This window comes from Lissotriton vulgaris, chromosome 9, assembly GCF_964263255.1.
Source record: "Lissotriton vulgaris chromosome 9, aLisVul1.2, whole genome shotgun sequence".
In the NCBI taxonomy this organism is placed as follows: domain Eukaryota; kingdom Metazoa; phylum Chordata; class Amphibia; order Caudata; family Salamandridae; genus Lissotriton; species Lissotriton vulgaris.
This window is the reverse complement of record NC_141697.1, coordinates 504,085,020-504,109,788: the sequence shown is the minus strand read 5'-3', so window position 1 is coordinate 504,109,788 and position 24,769 is coordinate 504,085,020. Positions and strand designations below refer to the sequence as shown.

The window sequence follows — 24,769 nt, the reverse complement described above, 5'->3', positions numbered from 1 at the left end:
AGGAGCTGACCCAGGAGACTTTAGATTAATCCTGGAATTGACAGAAGACAAAACTCTGGACCCTTCGACATTCATCCAAGCTGAAGACTGAAGAATCTCCCTTGTGGCCAAGGAGTGACCTCCCTGGGAAACCAGGCACCATCCAGCAACTCGACGGCTTGCTTTGTCCCCGTTCCCGTCGGATCCCGAGCACAGAGCCTGACAAGACCTCACCTCTTGGATCTTTCTGACCCCACTGCACGACTCCAGCACAGCTGAGCCCTGTGGAAGGCGTCGGGACCCGTGGAAGCAGGTAACTTGGAAAGTCTGCAACTTGCTAACAGCGCAGCTCCTGAGGCCTCCTCGAAGCTGTGCCCTGAGGACTGAGATACCCCGACACTGAGCTCCACCTGCACCGATAACCAGCCCTCCACACTCCACGAGATCTGCATGGGGCCCTTCTGCCTGTGTTCTGCACAATGCGTTGTCCGGTTGCTGGCCCGGGCGATGATCCTTTGTGAAAATCCACAGCTGGTCTGGTTGCTCCAGACTGGCCCTTGCTTCCCTGCAAAGGTGAAGTACCTCAGACCCTCCTGGTCTGCACCAGAAGCTCTTTGTGTATCCTGCATGGGTTGCCTTTGCTTAGGCTTGTTGGCTCTGATCTTGAAGCCGACCCCTCCATCTGCGAGAACTTTCGTGGGACAGCTCCTCTCCAGCACCTGGTCGTCCTCGATGCCTCCTGGTCCGAGTGGCTGCAACTCCGAGCTTCACCCCAGCACCTGCTTGCTCCTCGACGACGTCTGGTTCCTCCCTGGTTCCACCCAGTCACTGGCTAGTGACCTAGACTCTGTCCCCTCTGCTTGCAGGTCCTCTTCAACTCCTATCCACCCTTGGATCCACCCGGACACCTTTCTCCTGGTCGCCTGCAGCATCTTCTTCCAAGGCTCCATAGGAAACGACGAGAAAACCCAACACACTTGGTCACCTATGCACCCGCAGCCCGTGGGTGAGGTAATGAGAGTACTTCGGTGCTCCTGTAGGGATTGACTATCCTAGTGTCCAGTTTTGCTAGTTGCGTAATCCTAGTTAGACCGGAAGTAACCTAAAACTTCATTTACTTACCTTTTACGTTCCTATTGACTTTCTATTGACTCACACGTAAGAGTACTGACTCTGCACGCGCCGCCTGTGGGCCTCCTACTCCTAACCTAAGGGTCATATAGTGTAGCCCCAACGATGCCCTAGGCCTTCTGCTTTCCCAAGTCGTGGTTCTTATACCACTTACTTATTATATGGTTTGACGCGCCCCTAGGGCCTAACTGTATATTGTGCTATTTAAAGTATTTCTAAGTGTAACTTGTTATGTGCTTTTGCCTCTGATCTCACAAAGAGTTCCGAGGAGTGTGTTAGTAAATAAATACATATATACTTTATATATATCCTGTGCGGTGTCCTTTCATTTGATATTCAAGGGGTTACATATGGTAAAACAGCTGGCTTTACACGCCCTCAAGAGTCTTTTAGCCTAAGACTGTTCTGTCCACGCTACCTCTAGTATAGCTGGTCTATAAGGTTGACTTTACAACCATCACCATAAGGGTTGTTTGGACTGGTGCAAGGTGTTCACTAGAGTAGTGAACATCATATACCAGGCCAACTTCTCACGGATATCACGAACGGAAGATGGGGGAATACACTTTCCTTCCCTGAAGATCAAATCCCTTTCTGTGACCAGCTCACCAGAGACATTCCAATAAGGGACAATATCAACTGGAATATCACTTTTAGAAGGCCAACCTGTTCTGATATAGTCCATAACTTTACTGAACACTTCATCCTCACCCATACTCTTCCTCCGCATTTCTTCAGAAATGAAACTAAACTTTTCTGAAATAGTTTCAGCAATACTAGCAACCACTTCCTCATCTTCACACTTATCTTCAGTAGAGCATGGAAGTTTGGACAGACAGTCAGCTGTCACATTAATTTTTCCTGGGACATATTCAATATCAAAACTGTATTCTTGTAACCGTGACATGAGTCTGGCAATATGAGCAGTAGCTCTAAGACCACCACCCGGAGATAGAATGGATACTAAAGGTTTATGTTCTGTCCTTAGCATAAATCTGGCACCCCAAATAAAAATGCGAAAGTGTTCGACTCCCCAAACACATGCCAGCAACTCCCTCTCAATTACAGCATAACCCCTCTAAGAGACGCTGAGAGTACGGGAAGCGAATGCAACTTTCCATTCCTCCCGTCCTCCCTTCCCGGCAAATTGAGATAAAACACATCCCAGTCCATACAGGCTAGCATCCACAGTAAGCACACATCATTTATTCATACAATACGGTTTGAGGGTTGGTGCAGTTATCATCTCAGCTTTTATTTTGTCAAAAGCTTCTTGTTGTCTATTTCCCCAAACAAACTCTACATTTTTTCTAGATAGTTCTCTCAACGGTTTCATCTTGTAGCAAAATCCTTGATAAATTTACTATAGTACTCACAGAGTCCCGAGAACGAAAGTAGTTTGTCCTTACAGTCAGGAGCATGTGCCTTCAAAATTGCATCAACCAGCGACTTTTTGGGTAACACACCATCTTTGGATACAGTGTGTCCCAAATACTCCACAGAGTCCTGATTTAGGGGTCGATTAGGATCGCGGACTTACTTGCGTCCGTCCGCGACCCCAGAGCAGGAGGGAACCTCCGCATGGCATGCGGAGTTCCCTCCTGTGCAATTAGGATGTGACCGCCACCCTGGCGGTCACATCCTCTATTTTTAACATTGCCGCGGGTGCAGCTTCAAGCTGCACCCGCGGCAATGTTAAAAATGCACGCATTGCATTTGCATGCAGAAAGAGGCAGGCACCGCGCGGTGCCTGCCGCTTTCTGCATGCAAATGCAGGGGGGTACCATAGGTACCCCCCATGTGCACCCTCCACCCCCCCTTCACCTAGGGGGCCCACAACGGGCCCCCGCAGTGAAGTTCCGTATGCTTTTCCGCAGCGGAAAACCCGCCGCGGAAAAGCATAATTTACTGGCCATCCTAATATGGTGGACGGTGTCTGGAAGACACCGTCACCATATTAGAGCTTTTCCGCCGCGGTTGTAATCCGACCGCGGCGGAAAAGCTGCGGACAGAAACCAGGACCCACCAGCCATCCTAATCTGGCGGTGGGTCTTTGGTCAGTCCGCTGCGGTTTTTCCGCATCCTCGGGGCCGGCGGTGGCTTCCGCCTGCCCCGAGGATGCGGAAAATCCGCAATCATAATGACCCCCATAATTTGCACTTCTTACTTTTGATAGTGAGCCCATATTCATTCAAAATACTACACACACTTTTGAGATGTTCCATGTGGATCTCCTTGCTCTTGGAGAAAATCAGGATATCATCTTGGAAACACTTGACGTAGCGTTGCATGTCTTAAAAAATGTGGCACATGGACCGCTGGAAGACAGATGCTGCCGATGCTAGTCCGAATGGCATTCTCCTAAATTGGAAAAGACCATAGAGTGTAATAAAAGCTATTAAATGTCTTGACTTTTCTGCCAACTCCACTTGGTGATACGCTGATCTTAGGCGTAGCTCCTCCCAACATACTCACCACTTCATTTATATTCGGTAGTAGGTGACAATCGATAAGGATATTGGCATTAGGAGCCCTCAGATCAATGCATAATCTCAAAGATGTATCCGGTTTTCGTGCGAGGACCACCGGAGAAAATCATTCCGAGGATTCTATCTCCTCAATAACACTACTACTTAACATCTCCTTCAACGCATCACCCAAATCTTCTCTTACGTTGATAGGAACATTCCTTAATTTCTGTTTAACTGGTAGTGCACCTTGTTTAAGTTTGATAGCATGGGTAAACCCTTTAAATTTTCCAAGTTTCTCAGCCAAAACACTAGGAAATTCATTAGCTAAATCCTTCTTTCCAATATCTTCTTTTACCACCATTACTGGATCTTTGTTGCGAGGATTTAAGATAATCTTCAACTTCCACTGATCTCTCCATCCCAATACGTTAACTCCTTTTTTAGTGACATATAATTTAATATATACAGACCTTCCCTTAAATTGAACTGAAGATGCAATGTACCCTATAAAATCGATGGCAGACCCATCAAACCCTTGGGCAACAATGTCAGGAGAACACAAATCTTGAATAGATTCCAAGCACCATATTTTTCATTGAAATAGTTCTCTGTCACAATGGTCCAAGGGGAACCAGAATCAGCCATAAGCTCAAGATCTTCTTCCAAAAATCTGACAACACACTTAGGAGAATTTAACGTCTCCCTCTCAACCACACCTATGTTTATTAATGAAACAACAATCTCACTCTCCTTAAGTGAATCACTACAAGATGAATGCTCACATTTGACACAAGTAACCTCACTGGTAGGATCAATCCTTACACATGATACTTCACTATTCTTATTATTGTAACTCCTGCTCTTATCACCCATTTTCTTCTTATCGTCCCTACAAGCTTTAGAGAAATGTCCTATCCTCCCACATTTGTTACACTTTTTTCCTATTGCAGGACAGAGTTTAAAAGAGGCTACGTGGTTGTTGCTCCCGCACCTGTAGCACACAACATTTCTGCTAGCTATTCTAGTAGTTTGAGGATTTTTAGTAATGTTTTTCATAGCACACAGTTCATCACAAGCCTTATCACTTTTCTCACCCTTTGTCCCAACATCTTGTATGGTCTTCATCCACTTGTCTGATTGCTCAAACGCTTTGGCAGTGGAAATGGCATCATGCAAACTAGGATTACCCAATATCCACAACTGTTCTTAAGTTTTTTACGTTTTTACACGTAACATTGCCTCATCAAATACACTCAAATCCCCCGAAACTGTGGGAAGGGTTCTAAATACCGCTTGTCCTTTTGACCCCAAACAGTGAATGAATATATATATTTTTCTTTCATTCCCCATTCTTTCACTATCAATCGCCTTTAAATAAGCCATAAACTCCTCTTTCCACCTAGTCCAGTGTTTAGGAGGGTCACCCTTACTTTGAAGAAACTTGGTAGGGGGATCAAATTGCATTCTGTTCCTACAAAAGTCACTTAACTACAAACAAATGATAGAAAACAATATAAAATAATGTTAAATGCAGAATTAATACAAATTGAAGACAGGCAATGCACAGTATTTTCAAATATAGTATACAAATGTCAATCCCTCATAGCTGTGCAAATCAGCGTTATGTGCAAATACAATGAATTTATAACCATAGAGCTGTGCAAATCAGCGTTATGTGCAAATTCAATGAATTCATCCCCTCAGAGCTGTGCACATCAGCGTTGTGTGCATTAAATGTTAAAGAAAATAATGCAATAAAATTGAGGATGTCTGTTTCAAATACCTTGTTTTCTGGTTGGAATTCAGGTAGAAAATCTGGGATATTGCGGCGAATACCGGCATTAACTTTTATAACAATGCCAATATACGTAATGTGAAGTGCCTTCCTTTAAACACTCCCAAAATGGCGGCAGATGAGATAATGACGTTACGCTCCGTCGTAACGTATACGCAATGATGTCAGGACGTCAGCGTCAGAACAAAGCGCACGTCAATGATGTTGTGGTATACCTCAGAAGAATGATAATGACACCAGATCGCCAACATGGAACACCTTGCGTTGTCAAGGCAGTGAAGATGCTGCAGGCTTCCGATGAGGTAGGCGCGCGTGTCAAAGCTCTCACGGTAGGCAGTTTAGAGTTGAAAGATGCCGCAAACCCAAGAAATGTCAAATAACATAAAAATCTCCATAAAATCCACGATAATGCAGAGAGGGAATAAGGTTATGCACTCCAAAACACGCAGACCCGCGTGTACACCTATATTTTCCATTCAAAGCACTATCAAAGACCAGAAATTTAAAAAAAACTTTTAAAATCTCCAAATAGTTCACGAAGATCTGTAGAAAGTTCAGATTTTCAATAAAAGATAGTGTGAAGTGATATCCAGGTCCAAACACACTCCACCAAGGAAATATGAAGAAAATGTAGCAGGTACTTTGAGCCCTCGTCGCCAAATTTGTTTTAGATTTAAAAAAAAGAAGATAAATCCAAAGGTCTGAGAAAGAGATTTAATCAGATTAAGCACAGTACTTCAAGCTGCAGATCTTCAGGCAGAATCTCAAGAGTACAGTTCAAGAAACAGTTTCAAACAGAATTCCCAACTGAGCAGCATGTGCCATAATTAAAAGTATACAGACTATTAAAGGGGAAATGTTCAAGGAAAGGAAAGAATAACTTAAATGGGAAACGGCAATAAGATAACAAGGAGGCATGACAATGCAACAAGCTGGTTCAAACCAGCTACTTGCTGACCCTACTATAATTATTTTAGAACATTTTGATGTACTTTTTCAGGAACTCTCTTAAACCCCGGATCTTTCCTTTTTTAAACTTTTTGCAAGGTGATCATCTAACTTAGCGTTATGTAGTTGCTTAATGACAGCGGTGCTTCTGGTCTAGTTAGAATCCTGCATTTAGTAATTAAGAAAGCAGCAGAAGTTTTGGCTGCATTGTACATCCCTCTTTTTACAGGTATCACACAAACATGTGAAATTCGTTCCTCAGGGTTATGCTCATCAATAAGCTGATGTATGGAGAAAGGTTTCAAGAGTGAGTTCCGGTTATACCTACTAATATCTCTGCTCGACACTGTTTCCGCAATTTTTGTGGCAATACTTCTTCAGTGCAGAGAGGAGTTGGGTCTCCGTCTGCTCACGCAGGCAGGATTTCACTGTGATTTTGCAAAGAACACCAAATATCTGTTCAGTGGAGCGTGACTTGAAAGTCATTTATTGAGAGCGACTTCTTTGGCTGGTTAATTTACTTTCACGCAGTATTCAGTAAAGTCCGTTAGAGGTGTTTGTGGCTTTAGCTACATAAAAAGGGTATCCCATTATCATTGTTGTGCTTGGATGTAGCATTTCACTGATTGACATTGACAAAGATACAGCTAAATTCAAAGCAGCGCTATGACAAGTGGGATTAATATTAGAAGTTCGTTGTATTTTGGCCACCTTCTTTTTGTATTGTTTATAGCTCACCCACCAATGGCCCTGGAAAAAGCCATAGCATGTCACCCAAAAGCTTTAGAAAGGCACTTATGTGGTCGGTTATAAACAGGTAACATTATTATTTTATCCCTATTGTTTATGGCTTTAAAGAGACACCTCGATAAGTCTTCTATGTACTGTAAGAAATATATATTGGCTGTAGAGACATTAAAATGCATTGGAAGCTGGGCAATTGTAATTATCATTTGTTGAACATTATAACTAATTGAAAGTGTTTTTTAATTCAGCCCATTTTTCTTAAAGGTAACATGGTTGCATTTAAGTAGAAAGGTTAACTTTTTTGTAAATGTTTGTTTAGGGCTGTGGTCCCATAGACCACTGCCTGCTCTTCTACAAACATTTCTTTTACATTCACAAAGGGAAAGGGGTCCCAAAAGGACCTTACCACTCCAACTATCGGGCGAGTAACTTTTCAATGTTTTGAAAAATAAATGTTAAAGGCAACAGGGCGACTTTTATAAAAAGAAAATAAGTTTTCAATTTTGAAAAACTTAAGTGAGAGCATGCAGTGGACCACTGCCTATGCCCACTGAAGCTGTCACACAGATTCCCAAAGTGAAAGGGAGTCCAGAGGCATCAGTTACAACCCCAACTTTAGAGTTGGAAACAGATCAGATCAGAACCAGAATAAATATGATTGCAACTGTTGATACATACCTCACCGACTTGCACTTTGGAAGTAGGACCTCAACGCACCCTTTCCAAATAAAAGCCTTTGGTTGCTAGAGCTTGTGCTTTCATGCAATAAGTGGACTGCCATAGTTAGTAAAAGCAATCCTTAAATTCTGCTTTTCAGCATTACTCCAGCAAAAAAGTTCCCATTGCTGTGCTTTAACTAGTTGAAAGGGGTGGATGCAACACAGGTGGAAGAGTGAGATTTGAGGGGAGGGGGCAAGCCAAACAAGAGGGAGATAGCTAGAAGATATATGCACTCTCTTGGAATACTGAATAAAAAAGGACCCTAAATGTGAGCAGTGAAAAGCTACAAGTCACTTTTGAAAACAAAATTGAAAAGAGACTTCACTCCAGGGCAAGGACAAACACTGGAAGAGGAGGGTAAGTCATCAAATAAGAAGCAAGCAAATGAGAGCGACAATAAAGCCGACCAGTGGCAAGTAATTGACAGGCTGTAAGCGCATTATAAGTTCACAATATATCTTTCACAACCAAATAGCTTCACTTTCTTTTAGTCGAGACCTAAAAAAGGGCCTAACTGACCCAAGATTATTTACTAACAACTTCCTGCTTCTTAAGTTGACTTCTTTTGAGCGTGTCTTGGGAAGCTAGCAGTGGCGCCTGGTGACATTTGAAAGTAGTGAGGCGTAAAAGTGCCCTGTGCCCTGTGGTAAGTGAGAGTAGCAAGCAAGCCTGATCGCCATAAGGGTGGTTCGGGGGCTTCTCCCCACAAGAACATTGAGCAAATGGTGCATTTCCAAACAATTTTGAGAAAGTGAGAAGGTTAATAAAACAATTGCGAAAAAGTAGTTATGACATCAATAAGAAATTTCATATGATAATGATGTGGATAGCTGCTTATTCATTATAACCACAGAACTGCATAACAGACTTTGAGATAACAATGAATCATATTTGTGTAAATCAGTGTATAGAAAATATAACATGAAGCAAAGGGGACTACAATGTGTAGGATTCAGGTCATCTATATTAGTAGGCATTTTAAATAGTGCTTGGTGATATGGAGAAACACAAACTCAGGATTCAGACCTAACACAGTGGTTAGTGTTAGCTTTGCTAATAAGAATTTATTTCTATCCAAACAAACCCTTTTTTTTAGCAACATTAGGATAATGAAAGACTTAAAAAAATAACTTTCTAACCTGTACCATGTAGCTTGCATGCAGCTACTGTGTTAGATACAATTGTAAGTAATGAACTGCACAGTAACAGAAGTGCCTCTGTGACAAAAGCAGTAACTCACTAAGTTATGCACATAAAATGCTGTTCTGTAATCTGCATAGTACATGTTATTTCCAGCAGAACACTGTGCTACCTTAAATCAGTCAAAACTGTGATCTCTCTCCAGGAAGAACATTAATCATTAGATTTGTCTTGAAACTACTGGATATAGAGGGAACTCTGCAGTGGATGCTTTCAAATTACTGTACTGCTTCAAAACGGGCCTCCTCAGTCCGCCCTGCACCCAAAAAAGACATCTGTGCTGTACTAACTGTATAGAAATACACAAAAGGCGCAGGGCGGAGATCTTAGCCCGATTAAGATAGCCCTCTGAGTGACAGCACCTACTGCTGATGACTGCGGTTGTCCTGCATACCACAAGAAATGCCCCATAGGATAACTGAGTGAGTACATGCACAAGGTGCAGAGCTTGGCAGTCGCCTACTGGCCAAAGGCTCAAATGGTGTGAGATAGATGAATAGGTGCATTGTTTACATTTTATAAAATAATTACCAGTGTTATTAATTAAGGCGGATATGTCGCCGTATCGTAAGGCAACATGCTTACTACTAATTTGCATGGAAACGTTTCCCTGAAAATACATGAAATAAGAAATAAGCTTCCACGCATTCATCAAATTATGTCACAAATTAATTGATTTATGGAGAAACGAATCGTTCTTGAAAACAAACCAATTTGTGAAAAATTAAATATTGGCAAAACAACACAATTTTTACAGAAACACATTGCTTCAGTTTCGTTTTGTCTGTATTCGCTGAACCCAGATTTACGCATTTGTATAAATTATAAAACCTATCTTGTCCATTCCTAACCTCAACATACCCAATATATAAATTCCCCACCCCCACAACAGACCATGAGAATTTCGTTTCACTGTAGGGCTGAACGGCTTTCCTCATTCTCCCACATTCGTCAACCTTGCCTCCCAAACCTCTGACCTCTCATTTATCATTTCCATTCAGGGGAAAACGATGCGATTTGGGGAGAAGTTGACCTTTTTGTAGACTGGAGTAACAAGTTGTATGCCACGCACACTACAAAATCAACTGCCTGGTGCCGCTACACAATCAGCAGAAGGAGCAGAAAAACACAGTGAGGGTTTCAGGAAAAACATTGTCGGCAAAAACAAGCAGGTCTCAGTTTGTCTGTACTACCGTTCATGGCTCACAGCTGCTGGTTAGTAGCTTAACCAATGGTTGTAAAGTTGTTGCACAGGCCAATGTTGTTGGGTGGCCATCTTTGATGAAACTATCCAGGCTCAAAACATTACTCTGAAAATCGAAAAGAGGGAGGGACAGAAGAGCGCTGGCTAAGATACAGTCATAGAGAAAGGCGCAGGGACAGAGGTAGCATGAAAGAGGAGGTGACCCAAAGGGAGAACGAATGGGTAGAGAAAACATAGCAATGGAAAATAAGCAGGGCCTTGCAGCACTCCCCATCCAGTAACGATCACAAAAATCGTTTGCGCTGCAAACCTCCTTTTGCAAGGCTGATTCCTTGTAATACATAAGTGCCAACCTGTATTCTTTCCCGGCCTGTGTTGCAACAAACAAGATGGGAGAGGTGCACACAGAGAAAGGGCCTCGGCTTCAACTTCATAAGTAAGGTTTCCAAAAGTGAAAGCACACGACGCACGAGGAATGAAGAGAGAATCAAAAATTTGCTAGCATTCGCGACAAGAATTTTCAATTCTATTAAGGACACGGAGGCGAGGATTATGCTTCTCAAACTTTACTGCATCAACACAGCAGCCAATGAAAATGTACCATTTTCACAACAAACAATAAATTACTACATTTCCCATGAGTATCATGGTTATAGGCACGCCCCCACAGTCCATAAGAACCCCTTGCGTGCATTTCACATCCTCTTTCTTTGAGGCGATAAGTCCAGAACTTGAACCAAAACGAATCATCCAACATGGAAGAACTTCAGATTAACATCTTGACGTCCATCGTCTTTCAGTCCGACTTTTTCTCAGCTCCTGAAATAAAGGAAATAACACCACCGTAATCACTGAAAACTTGGGTGGGCAAGCGTATGACATACAGTACATTAAGCCGGGTGGGATAATCCTCGCCTCCGTGTCCTTAATAGAATTGAAAATTCTTGTCGCGAATGCTAGCAAATTTTTGATTCTATTACAGGACCGGAGGCTTCTGAATATGCTAGTTTAACGCTGAGTAAATACAACTGAAGTAATGTCTCCCACCGGCTTATAATAAAACGTTTTAAATGTCGATTCAGACGACCAATCTGCACAACGCATGATATCCTGGATACTTGACCCCAAACCATATGATTTTGATGCCATAGCGCCTCTCACTGAGTGAGCACCAAAGATCTGTGTATCCACACCAGCTTCATTCATCACATATCGAAGCCATCTGGCTATCGTGGCTGCTACCACAGGCTTAAAGGGTTTCTGAATGGCAATTAATAACTGATTGCAACCCTGCGGCCGCAAGGCCTTGGTACATTTCTCGTATGCTTTCAAGCATTGAACCACACATAATTTTTCATTTGCAGGAAAAGCATTGTATGAAATGTGTCGAGACAAAGTTTTAGTGCGACCTGTAATATGAAAAGAAACCCCTTCCGTGGTGAACACTCTACCTGTTACGTCGAGCGCTCTCACATCCGAAGAGCTTCTGCAAGACGATAAACACAGCAACATAGCCAATTTCGCCGACAACTGCTTTCTAGACAGAAGAGCATTGACCGGCCAACTGTTGAGTAATGATAATACTAAAGACACATCCCACAACCCGGTATACTTGGGTTTGGGTGGGTTGGCTACCTTGATGCCCTTTAACAGCTTGCACACCATCGGGTGCATACCTTCAGTTTCCCGTCTATCTGAGTATGCCCTGCTGAAATCGCCGAACAAAAATTATTGACCGACCGGTATGCTAGGCCGTCCCCGGCCTTTTCCGTCAGAAAATTCAAAACCTGGGGCAACTCTGCCCCCACGGGATCCAGGTGTCGTCCCACGCACCAATCCACCCAGTTCTTCCAGGCTGAGGAATAACGTTTCCTGGTGGAAGGCGCCCATGCCTGTTTGATGAACTCGGCAGTCTTGCTCGAAATTCCCGGCAACTGCCACTGTTCCCGGAAAGCCTCCATGCCATCAGCAATAGTCTGCCCTCCATTAGTAACGGGTTTTGCTCCTGTTGAGGGCCCTGCAACAACCACCTCGAGTCCGGTAGCATCCGCGGACGATCGCAGCTCCACTGCAAAAGCTTGGGGAACCAAGCTTGTGACGTCCGCCACGGAGTCACCATGACCATTTCCGCCTTCTGCCTGATCACTTGTGTCATTACCCTGGGAATCAAGAGGAAGGGGGGAAAGGCATACTGAGTCCCCTGTGACCAGTCCTGAAGAAAGGCATCTGTCGCCATCGGATCCGGTCTCCAGCTGAAGAACCGGTGAATTTGAAATGTTAGCCTGGAGGCAAACAGGCCCGTCTGAAACGGACCCCATGTCGCCTGAAGCCACTGAAAAACACGAGGGAGCAGCTTCCAATCGCTGTAGTCCCTCAAGTGTCTGGAATTCCAATCCGCCACCTGATTGGCCTGACCCGGAATGTATTCCGCTACCACCGAGATTTGATGTTGGAGACAGTAATGCCAAAAGTCCTTGGCTATCTGGACAAGCATCGACGACCTTGGCCGCCCAACTTGTTGATATACCTCACCGCTGACACGTTGTCCAAACGGAGGAGGATGCAACAAGATGTCTGCCTCGGGGATAATGTGCGAATCGCAAACGACCCCGCCAGCAGCTCCAAACAATTTATGTCAATCAATCAGTGACACTTATAAAGCGCGCTACATACCCGTAGGGTCTCAAAGCGCTGGGGGGGGGGGGGTGCCGCTACTGCTCGAACAGCCAGGTCTTCAGCTTCTTCCTGAAGGAGAGGTGGTCTTGGGTCAGGCGCAGGTCGGTCGGGAGGGAGTTCCAGGTCTTGGCGGCCAGGTAGGAGAAGGACCTTCCTCCTGTAGTCGCTCTTCGGATGCGGGGGACGGCGGCGAGGGCGTGGTTGGCTGATCGGAGGTGGCGTTTGGGAGCGTAGAAGTTGACTCAGCTGTTGAGGTAGCTCGGGCCTTGGTCGTGTAGGGCTTTGTGTGCGTGGGTGAGGAGGCGGAAGGTGATTCTCTTGTTGACGGGGAGCCAGTGAAGGTCTCTCAGATGTCCGGAGATGTGGCTGGTTCGTGGGATGTCGAGGATGAGTCTGGCTGAGGCGTTTTGGATCCGCTGGAGTCTCTTCTGGAGCTTGGCGGTGGTACCGGCGTAGAGGGCGTTGCCGTAGTCCAGTCGGCTGGTGACGAGGGCCTGGGTGACGGTCTTCCTGGTCTCTGTGGGGATCCACCAGAAGATCTTCCGTAGCATGCGTAGGATGTTGAAGCACGCCGAGGAGACGTTGTTGACTTGCCTGGTCATGGAGAGGGAGGAGTCCAGGATGAAGCCCAGGTTTCGTGCATGGTCTGTCGGTTTGGGTGCGGTGCCCAGGGCGGGAGGCCACCAGGAGTCGTCCCAGGCGGAGGGTGAGGAGCCCAGGATGAGGACCTCCGTCTTGTCCGAGTTCAGTTTCAGGCGGCTGGTCGTCATCCACTCGGCTACCTCTTTCATCCCTTCGTGCAGGTTGGCTCTGGCGGCGGCGGGGTCGTTGGTCAGGGAGAGGATCAGCTGGGTGTCGTCGGCGTAGGAGATTATGCTGAGGTTGTGTTTGCGTACGATGGCCGCGAGGGGGCTCATGTAGACGTTGAAGAGGGTGGGGCTCAGAGATGATCCTTGGGGGACGCCGCAGATGACTTCGAAGGCCTCTGACTTGTACGGTGGTAGGCGGACTCAATAGAGTCCGCCGCAACTCGAGCTCTTGTGCCGACCATCTGCCGCCTGTAGAAACTTCTCCACAGCGCGCGCCCCAGCCCCACCTGCTGGCATCGGACTCGATCACTACCTCTGGCTGGGATCCGAAGATCGCCCTGCCGTTCCAGGCATCCACGTGGCTTAGCCACCACTGCAGCTCCGTTCGTACTTCCTCTGATAGAGGAACCGAGTCGGTGTACGAGAGGCCCTTTTGTAGGTGCTGGATCTTGATGCGTTGGAGGGCCCTGTAATGCAGTGGCCCCGGGAATATAGCTTGAATGGACGATGCCAGTATACCCACAACTCTGGCCAGCGTCCTGAGAGTGACTACTTGTCTGTCTAGCAATTTCCTTATTTCTAATTTCAAGTCCCGCAACTTGGCTTGAGGAAGACACAGTTGCGCGGTCTGGGAGTTGATCATGAACCCCAGGAAGTCTATTGCCTGTGTCGGAACCATCACTGACCTTTTCAAATTGATTACAAATCCTAAGCTTTGGAGTAAGGACGTAGTCATGGTCAGATGTCGCAGAAGACAGGTTTGATCCTGCGCCATGAGCAGGATATCGTCTAGATAGATGATCAGTCGTACCCCTCTTTCCCTGAGGAATGCCACCACCGGCTTCATCACTTTTGTGAAGCACCATGGAGCCGAGGAGAGACCGAAGGGAAGTGCCAAGTATTCGTAACATTGGTTGTCCCACATGAATTGTAGAAACCTGCGATGAGGAGGAAAAATCGGTATAGACAGATATGCATCCTTGAGGTCCAGGCGGACAAACCAATCCCCTTCCTGTAGCAAGTCTGCTAGTAGATGAATACCCTCCATTTTGAAATGGTTGTAAGTTAGGTATTGGTTGAAATCCCTGAGGTTGAGCACCAACCTGTTGCCACCCCCTTTCTTCTGGACAAGGAAGACGTTGCTGAAGAAAGCTCGAGGACCTCTCTGGCATCGAGCGATCGCCCCTTTCTTCAGTAAGTCTGCCACCTCTTCGCTTATGAAATTGTTATCTTGTAGGGAAAAATGGAGAGGTGGAGGGGGAAACGCCTGCGCAGGGCGGGAGTAGAACTCCAACTGAAACCCTTGGACGGTCTGTAGCACCCACGCGTCCTGAGTCAAAGCTCGCCACTGCGCCATGCAATGCTGCGTGCGCCCCCCCAATGGAAGAAGGGAAATATTTGTGACACTCACCGGAATTCTGATGCGATTTGAAGGACGCTCTATTGTTTCCCGACTGGAAACGTCCTCTGTTAAATCTCCGTTTGGACGGATAGAAGGTGCCACCGCGGGTGGAGTCCCACTCCCCACGTCCACGGCCAAAATCTCCACGTTGAGAGCCTTGCTGATATCCTCGGCCTGACGAGCGACCCCTCCTAGTCCGGCCCTGGTGAAAACCCCCTGAGTAAGGGCTCGCTTTATTCCGCTCTGAGCCTTATCTAGGGCGGTGAAAGTTCCTACATATTTCGTGACATCTTTAACGAATCTATCGCCAAATAGAAAACCCCTGGCCAGGGGTCCTGGTTCCGCTTCCGTACGCTCTGTTAGGTTGCTGTCCATCCTGAGTAGTAGGGACTTCCGCCTCTCCGAAGAGATAGCGCAATTGGCGTTGCCCACTAGGCAAATGGCGCGCTGAGCCCAGCCCGCCAAGATATCCGGATCTACTGCCTCCGTTCCTTCTTTGGCCTTCAGTGCCGTGCCATTTCCAATATTTTCGCTAGGGGCCCCATGACGTCCAGCATCTTGTCTTGGCAGCCCTGCCAAGCCCTGTCCAGCCCCCTCTTGGGATCTTTAGAAAACTTTCTCAAGAAAGCAAGCATGCTTGCATCAATCTCCGGAGTGTCTGCTACGCCATCTGGAATCTCAGGGCGCGGACACTCTGACCGTAAGCGATTACGAACCTCTCTGCTGAAGCTCTTCCTGAGGTTCTCGTGTAGGTACTCGGAGACCGCCGGGGGGGGGGGGGCACCCAGTCCGAAGACCGGGGATGGACTATATCTGAAGGGTCAAAACAAAAAGTTCTGATTTTGTCCTCCGTTGTCTTTGGATCGACTCTGGCCTTCTTAGGAGGAGGAGGATGCTCCTCTGAGGTATCTGTATCAGTACCCGTGTCCGTATTTGTTGTAGTGGTGTCAGTATCTACAGGAATTGGGCGTTTAGCCTTAGCTTTCCCACTCACATAAGGGTGGTCAGATGATGCTCTCGCTGGTAGGGAAGCCAATGACTGCGCATGCAGCCATTGTGGTTGCTCGGCCGAGCCTGCTGCGGAAGAAGTGGCTGCCTGCTTCTGTTTCTTCTTCCCCTCATAACCATGACGTTTGGCAAAACCCTCCAGCTGCTTACGAATAGGACGCAGAGCCACTGCAAGTGCCTGTTGCACTGTCTGCGGGACTTTCGTCTCCATAGCTTTAGCCACTGAAGCCTGGACCGAGGCATCCAAAGCTTCCACTATATTGTCTTCCAGAACAGCCTCCTGCTGTCCGTCCACAATCTCCTCCCCATCATTATACTCCTCATCTGGATATAGCACCCAACCTTCCATTCTGAAGGTACACACTGCAGATCAGCAAAAACACCTTGGTGGGGTAATGGGGGGGGGTCAGCCCAAGCACACTGATATAATTAAACTGTAGGTAACGTTTCCCAAACCACCTCAGCAAAGCTGTAGTCAAAGGTCAGTGACCTGGGCCCTTTGATTCCCTGAGCGTGTGCACACTCTGGGCCACAATTGTTTTACAACCAACAAGCTCAACAGCACTGGCGATCACACAGGGAGTCCTGCCGGCGTGTGGAACGCGCGAATATCGCGTTCGAGGAAAGCCGAGGAATCAGACCGAGGCGTGCCGCCCAAACGCTACCAATTCTACCAAAAACTAGCCCAATTGGTAAGCTTTTGGGGCGCGCGCGTCGGCCGAGAGCCACCCGGTCCTAGCGTCAGGGCGTACGAGGGAAGCCTCTACGCTCCTCGCGGCTGCCGGTAACGGGCTCCTGTGCGGTGCGCGGCGGCCCCCCTGCCGGTCAAAGACCGCTGTTGTCGGCGCTTACGAAGCGTGCGGTCCTGCGGGCGCTCGCCCCAAGTATCTACGGCTCTGAAGTGGTTCGTTAAGGGACAGAGAAAGTGCAATAGTGCTCTAGGCGAACGCGCTACAATTAGCATATACAGCGAACATTAAGCAATTAAAGACACCTCAAATCACGGAGCGACCCGCTCAATAATACCATCTGTCCATACACAATATAGCAATCAGCATTAACCCCCAATGGAAAAACCCAAACACAAGCAGAGTGAGGGGACCAAGGGGAGGTGCACCTAACTCTGACTTGAGCAGCAAAGAAAGAGGATGTGAAATGCACGCAAGGGGTTCTTATGGACTGTGGGGGCGTGCCTATAACCATGGTACTCATGGGAAATGTAGTAATTTATTGTTTGTTGTGAAAATGGTACATTTTCATTGGCTGCTGTGTTGATGCAGTAAAGTTTGAGAAGCATAATCAGAAGCCTCCGGTCCTGTAATAGAATCCGGCTGCACCCCTCCTACAGCCCGCCCGCTCTCAATATGACTTTAAATTGTTACCACCCATTACCACATTCTCTTTCTCAGCCTGCCCCACCCCCTGCCATCGAAATTAATGGAGTTCTGTGAACTCCTCCCTGGGCCATCGTGTAAAGCGCCCGAAATCCAAACTTATTTATGGCATTGAAAATCGGCACGCCCTCTGCCCTGAAGATACAGCTGTAGCTTGTGCCTGCAGGTCGAAGAATACCTTGCCCACAGGCACATACTCAGCAGGAGCAGGACATCTGCAAAGTTCATCCAAGCTGCCCATAAAAAATAAGAGAGAAGCAAGTAGTAGTTTTGTTTTCAGCTGCTTGGCATTTTCATAAATTCTCTTTTTGACTCTCCCCTCAGAGTGGTAGGGGCAGGGGGACGCCCATTTTGCCCATTAACACCAGCCGCCCCTCGATGCTAGGTTTTAGCCACCATTTCTTTTGGGAAATGAGGAAAGGAAGGATTGTTCTCGTCATATAAAACTATTGGTTTTTTTAATGTATGTTGCCGTATAGAAACTCTTCACATGTATTACTGGTGTTGGATTTCAAATACAGTAACAATTTATAATTGTACTTATATTTTTTCCTCTAGGGAAAGTCTCAGTACTTGTTTTCAACAATGACTGTAATTAATGCTGATGAAGGAAATAGTGACGTAGAAGACGCAGCTATGTCTTGTGAATTAAACAACGACAGCGATGTGATTAATATGGAGCCAGCAATAAAACAGAAACCTAAAATTATCTGCTTGGATGAACAGACAGTACTTTCTGTTACAAAGGCCATTCTTCACTGCCAGATAGAAGTGTGTGGTATTCCGTTTTTCATTCACAAGATTTTGTCAATTCTTCCTGTGATATTGTTTTTTTAACTCTTAAAATGTTTCTAATGCAGGAGCTGAATTTGCATGGAAATGGTTTAAATAAGTTAAAGGACCTATCCAAATTTACATGGATTCGAAAACTCATTATTAGCTTCAACGAATTCACTAGCTTGGAAGATGTGTCCTACTTGGTAAGATGTACTTTACTTCACTGCAGTTCCAGTAACTAGTATTTGCTTGGGATACTACATTATATAGTAGCTATTAGCAGAATTGGAGAGCATGCTTGTTTCCCTGTTTTCCTGCCTTTCACCTTTTGTGTTTTTTCCAATGGCCCCCAACACTAGGTGACTCCCATCAGCAACTCTCAAAGTAAGAAACCTAGTACCCATCTTTGGCTTCACAGAATCGTTAATTCTTGAAACAAATGCTGAGGCGAGGAACACACTCTTCCCTCTTAATATGCTAAGCAACCTTACTACACTGGTATGCTTTCATCAAAAAGTCAAACCTGCCCAGTAACTTAAACACTCTCTTCTTGAATATTGCAGCAGCATGCACACATGTCCACAGAAGAAGAGTTAACATCAACTTTAGCTGGTCTAAAATTGAGCAAGAAAATTAGCCATTGGTGTAAAAGAACAGTGGATCACTCTTTCTCTTCAGCAGTGTGTAGCCTTCACGCTTTGCATCATCCACACAGCATAATGTTCTTGGTGGCCAAATACCTGGCTAAATTATTCCTCAACTACAAGCCACCTTGTAGCATGAATTTGTCATCTGGTAACAGGATCACACCGCTTCAGTGGAATAACGTAAAATTGATGATGAATGCTTTGTGTGTTTTATGTTTACAGTTGCTAGAAGGTTTTTGGTCCAAAAAGCATGTAAGTACATAAGATCTATTTCAATAGACATGGGAACCCAATTGAAAGAAAAAACCAATTGCTACAAAACATATCACATTACTTACGGAAAGCTAAATTTATCTAGCTTTCTTTGCTATATTTTAGTAAAAACTCCTTTTTCCCACATTGTGGTGGGCAAGGTTACCAGAAACACACACTGTGCTCTAAATGGCATTGCAGTGACTAATTATAAGGTCTGCAGTGCAGGCCATATCTGCATTAATTGAATAGGGAACTTTTTTAATGCTGAAATATCTGCTGATGTGGTTGTAGGTGGTCGTGCGTGCCCCTTCCTGTTGGCTGTCTTGGGAAAGTGATGAAGAGGATTGTGTTGGTGTCCAAATAATACCCTTTTAATATTTTCTCCTAGGGTATACACAAAAGTGCACTTGAATCCTATAAATGTATTATTTTTATGGCCTCTTAATAATTTGTCCTTGAAAAGCTTAACATTGCTTTGTTCTTGTTTGCAGACAAAGCATATGCAAAATGCGCAGAAAACCAACCAGTAGCTAGCCTTCTAATGGTCTTTCCTTGCCTCCCAAGCAAATTCTTAATAACCTCCAAACAATAATTGTACACATTTCAATGTATAATGTGAAAAGAATAATCACTATTGCCCATATACCTTCTAGAGAAACAGTTAATACAGTTGTCTGTATATGACATGAGAATAGGGATGTTGAATACCCATATATTTATTTATTTATTTTATTTCAACATTTGTATAGCCCTCATCAGCCAGGATAGCTTGATTCCAGTGACATGTTCGCCCTAAGTTGGCAGGGTATGCCCAGATGTGGGTCCCTTCCTCACTTTGTCACTGGATTCAAGCTAGCCTGGCTGATGACGGCTGATTAGCCAGAAACCGGTCCCAGGATGCTTGTTTCTGGTCCAGGAAGCCATGGCTTGGCAGTTTGGGCTGGACTGTTCCCATGAGGCACAGGGTTAGACTGATTTGCATATGGCCATGTCTGAACTGGGGTTGCGGAGTGAACTAAAGAATGATGATGGATTAAACCCAGTTCAGTTGACTGGTGGTGAGCGCTTGCAATGTTCAACACTCCGTCCATTATCCCCTTTGGTTTTGTAGCCTCAACAGAGCACAAAACACTGTTTCGGGGCATAGTGAAGCTGACTAGTTGTAATGCTGAGGCTATCACTACTGCTGTGAAAGAATTCTACATTGCCAATGAACTGGACCTCACGAAAATGGTCATGTTCACATCCAATGGTGCGGTGCGTCTGTGATGCTGGGTAAAAATAATGGTGTTGCTACTCGCCTTAAACAATCCATTCCCCATCGAGTTGAACAGCATTGTGCCGCTCATGGAGAAGATTTGGGAGTTGATGATGCCTGGAAGAGAGTTCCAATGATTAAAGAGATGGAGACATTATTGAGGACTGTCTACACTGTGTTCCCCAGATCTCCTGCAAGGAATACCAAGCTGGATGAAATGGCATCGCTCACTGATTGTGATGTGGTCTCTTTTCGACCGTTGAATGAAGTCTGCTGGCTTTCAAGGCAATTTGCAGTTGGTGCACTAATTCGGAATTACAAGACTGTTCTTAAGTGCTTTGAGCATGAGAAAGTTGAGGAGAATGATCTAGTTGCTATCTGACTCAAACAACCATATTTCCTTGCAGTACTTAATGACATTCTGAGTGAGTTTGCATCTTTGTACAAACTGTTCCAAAAAGTTCTTTGACTACTGTTGAAGCTGTACAGTATGCAAGAGCAAAGGTTGGCCAAATTAAGGAACAGTATTTGGGGGACACTGTCTTTTGGAGCAGCGATGTAAGAGATCTGATGGTGTTGTACAAGGAAAGGCAACAGTTTGACAGTGGGCCAATTTTGTCTTTTGTTTCCCTTCTTTGTGAGCACATGCAAATAAGGTTCCCTGAAGATGAACTGAAAGAATGGGCAAGTTTTGAAATCCAGGCAATAGCAACACAATCGCATTTTGATTTTGGGACTGGGAATATACAAAGACTTTTTGAAAAGTATAAAAATGTCTTGGTCCTTGGTGATTGTGAAACACCAGAAGATTTTGTGCGACAATACAGAGACTATAAATATGTGGTGGCAGAACATGTAAAGGGTGGGTTATTTACCACCTTTCAAGACATGGTGAATTTCACTGTACGCAATGCTGCTCAGTATAGTGTGGTGTCTCAGCTTGTTGATGTCTGTGCAACATTTCAAGCATCTAGTGCAGATTGTGAACGAGGATTTAGCCTCATGAATACTATCAAGTGTAAATTGAGGAATGGACTAGAGCAGAAGCATTTGGATACGCTGAAGAGGACAAAGGCCTACCTCCTGAATGGGAAAGTTGACCTCGATAGAGTTTATCAGCACTGGAAAAATGGCAAGGATCGCCGTGAGAAGCAACCCTGTCACTGTCAAGGTACGCTCCACAGGATCCGGATGGTGAATATAAGGCCCACCTCCAAACGTCACAAACACTCTGATATATATATATCAACAGAGGATTTGAGCCATTAGGCGAGGGGAAATTGCAAAATAATAAACAGGGAAGGGAAGGAAGGGGTCTGCTGGGAAGGGATGTACCTGAAACGACAGAACATACAGAGGTAAGAACACCATACACCCAACACATCCAATAAGCCACCAGCACCCCTTGTAACTAAGTACCTGTGAGAAAAAACATAAACTCGGCAATTGGGTGGTCTTGAATTCCCCCTCTGAGGATATACGCTTGAGCCCTATAGAAAATAGGCATACGTTAGGAAACCATCACATACATAAGCTTACACATATGAATTCATCAGGGAGCTCCTATACCTTAGTGAAACCTCAAGCTATCCGAAATAAGGAGTTCTGGGTGAAGGCTTGATAAAAGAGTAACTGAACACAGGGAAAATTATAAGTAGAAGCTGTAATGTTAACTCTACAGATGCGGTAATGCGTGGGAAGCAAGAACCACAGCACTCCGCTCTGTAAGTCGAAGCACACCAGCCCCTGTTAGAAACACAGGCACTTGAAAGTAACTTTCATGAAACTTAGCGGTTTGTTTGACCAGTACGAATTTCTATGATACTGTGTCTGCACAATCTTGATATTTCCTCAATGAGTTCTTGCCACGGCAACACGCAGTTGAGACCACCGCCGTGCTCCGCAAGCGTCACTAGTATCCAAAGATAATATAAAACACAAGCGCTTGTTCTGGCTACACGGAGCAGCTGCTACCACCGTGCACCACCTACTCAATGTAGAAGAAAAACAATAGAACGCAACCAAAAGAGAGACGGCAGCGTGTGGCTCCTCTCACCACTACGCTCCACTCTAACGTCCTGAATAGCCAACACGGACTATTAGCCACAACACAACGTTTGTCCCACGGAGGCGAGATCTGCTTCACCGCGCCCCCACAGCAAACGGATATCAACAACGAAAAACAAGCGCCGCAGTTCCTTCACTGCGCGCTTGGAATCACGGCAACGCGTGGGAGCCCCCCACAGCGCTCCGCTCAATGGCGGTCAACGAAAGGGCGGGGAACCGCTCCTACCTGGAGGTGAATTAACAGCGGACCAGAAACCTCCCTGCTGGTACACGATTCTCCGACACCTTCCTCCTTCGCTCAATGCAAGCAGCAAAGCGGAATAACACGCAACAGGATGCGTGTCACAGGAACTCAAATAGGCTTACCCAGGGCTTCTGGGTAATGTAGTTCGCTCAGCGCCCGTTTTCCATTACTGCACCTCGTCCCCCCCCAGACACAGTAATGCAGGCGCAAGTATGGATTCTGACAGTCACCCATCTTGTGATGCCACTTGACATGTGTGAACGGGCCCTCTCCCACAGTCCAAATTTGCCTGCATGTCAAAGTTTTCCAAACTATATCCTGGCGGGATAGCTCAACATTACTCAGTAGCTTTAACATCAAATTGTAAATATGTTATGTAATTTTGTAACTTATTGTGTATATGTGATATTGTACAGGCTCCCAACATTTCCCCACTCAATGAACAGTGCTCCAGTTAAGAATGTTTAGTAAAATCTTATGATGGTACCACCGTTGGAGTCTTGTGCTTTTCTAAACCTGAAGTGTACTAGCCTGTGTAACCAATTCATGTCATGGCATGTTTATCCAATTTGCAAACCGACCTGAAGACCCTTAACGTGGCGCTGTATGTGTGAAAATGCACCATCTTTTTTAAGTAAACGTTTGGAGTGACATTTGACGCTGCACATGAGCGCAGTCTGGTTCCTGGCGCACATAGCCATGGTTGCAGTGCACAGAGACCCTCCACTGCCGCACACAGAGGAAAGAAATTAGAGGGAACATTGGTCCTAGGTATTTGGTCTTCATTCTATACCACCCGGCTCAGATTGAGATACTGGAACTGGTGGGGAGTGCATGCGCAGGAGGGGACCTTGAGTTGGGGTCACCACTTTCAGATAAACAGTGGTTGTACTGCTGTCAGCAGAAACGTTGTATAGGCTTGAGTAGTATGCTTCTTATTATACACTTTAAATTTCTGCCTCAGATGAACTACATGTCTGCCAGGCTGCACCGATGTCACCTTCGTCTTGACAATAGATGTGCCAGGTGTGGCCTGGTTGGGGCCTCCTTCTGGCTTGGGCATGTGGACTGATACAGGCTTATTGGGGTGAGGTTGCTGAGGGGCTTGCCCTCGGGATTGGTCAAACTGTAACCCTCACACCATTATTGGCAATGCTGGGATGCACAGAAGAAGCAGAGTTGTGTTTCAGAACATATGTAGTGCATAGTCTTCTTTTGGCCAAGCGTAGAGTTGCATGCAAATAGGATAGGGCAGCATGCCAAAACTTAAGGAATAGCTGCAAGACTTAATCTATTGTAAAGATCAACTGACCACCTACGCTGAATTGTTACCCCATAGCTTGCAGCCTCAAGATATCTGGGACCCTCTACAGGCTTACCTGATAATACAGACACCTGACTCTAAGACAGCCCCTCATACAAGCTCAGTGTTAATACCGTTGACGATTGCCACCACGTGGTTCAATGACTGAGTTGGCCCACCCCAGTCTCCACAGGATATGACACACTTTTTCATGTTTTGTAGCTTTTATGAAGAACCAAGAAAGTATTTTATTATTTGCATTCTTTAAAAAGCAAGTTTTAGACAGGTTAGACCTGCTTTTATCTTTTTACAACCATTTTCAAGTAACTCTGTTTTATATGTTCTTAGCTTTTTAAGGGCTGCCATTAGGCTCAGGTCAAGCTGCGATTCATTTTTATGGACACATCTTGGACACTGTAGTGATATGAGATCGCTTTCAACGTATTCTTTGCTATCCACTTTGTACTGTATGTTATGTTATGTTATATTAGCATGTTTTGTATTGCGCACAGCTGCCTCAGCAAAGAGGCGTCCCAGCGCTGAAGCGGAACATAGAGGCTGAAGATCAGAAGAAGGCACTAGTCTGTGGGAAAAAGATGGGTTTTGATAGCTCTGCGAAAGACTATGTAGTTCTCCGTAGCATGAATGGAGAATGGAAGATCATTCCAAAGCTTGGCAGCTAAGAAACAGAAAGAGTGCCCGCCAGACCGTGCCCTCCTCATGCGAGGCACAGT

The 24,769-nt window shown here is 45.5% G+C and overlaps 1 protein-coding gene across 1 annotated transcript in view; it reads left to right on the top strand.

Annotated features, from left to right (window-relative positions):
• LRRC9 (leucine rich repeat containing 9) overlaps positions 1–24,769 on the top strand; it is a 719,638-nt gene that overhangs the window by 346,792 nt on the left and 348,077 nt on the right. The window contains exons 16-17 of the mRNA XM_086937964.1: positions 18,043–18,255; positions 18,345–18,464. Of these exons, the coding sequence (XP_086794090.1) occupies positions 18,043–18,255; positions 18,345–18,464 (333 nt within the window). The remainder of the gene's footprint in view (positions 1–18,042; positions 18,256–18,344; positions 18,465–24,769) is intronic.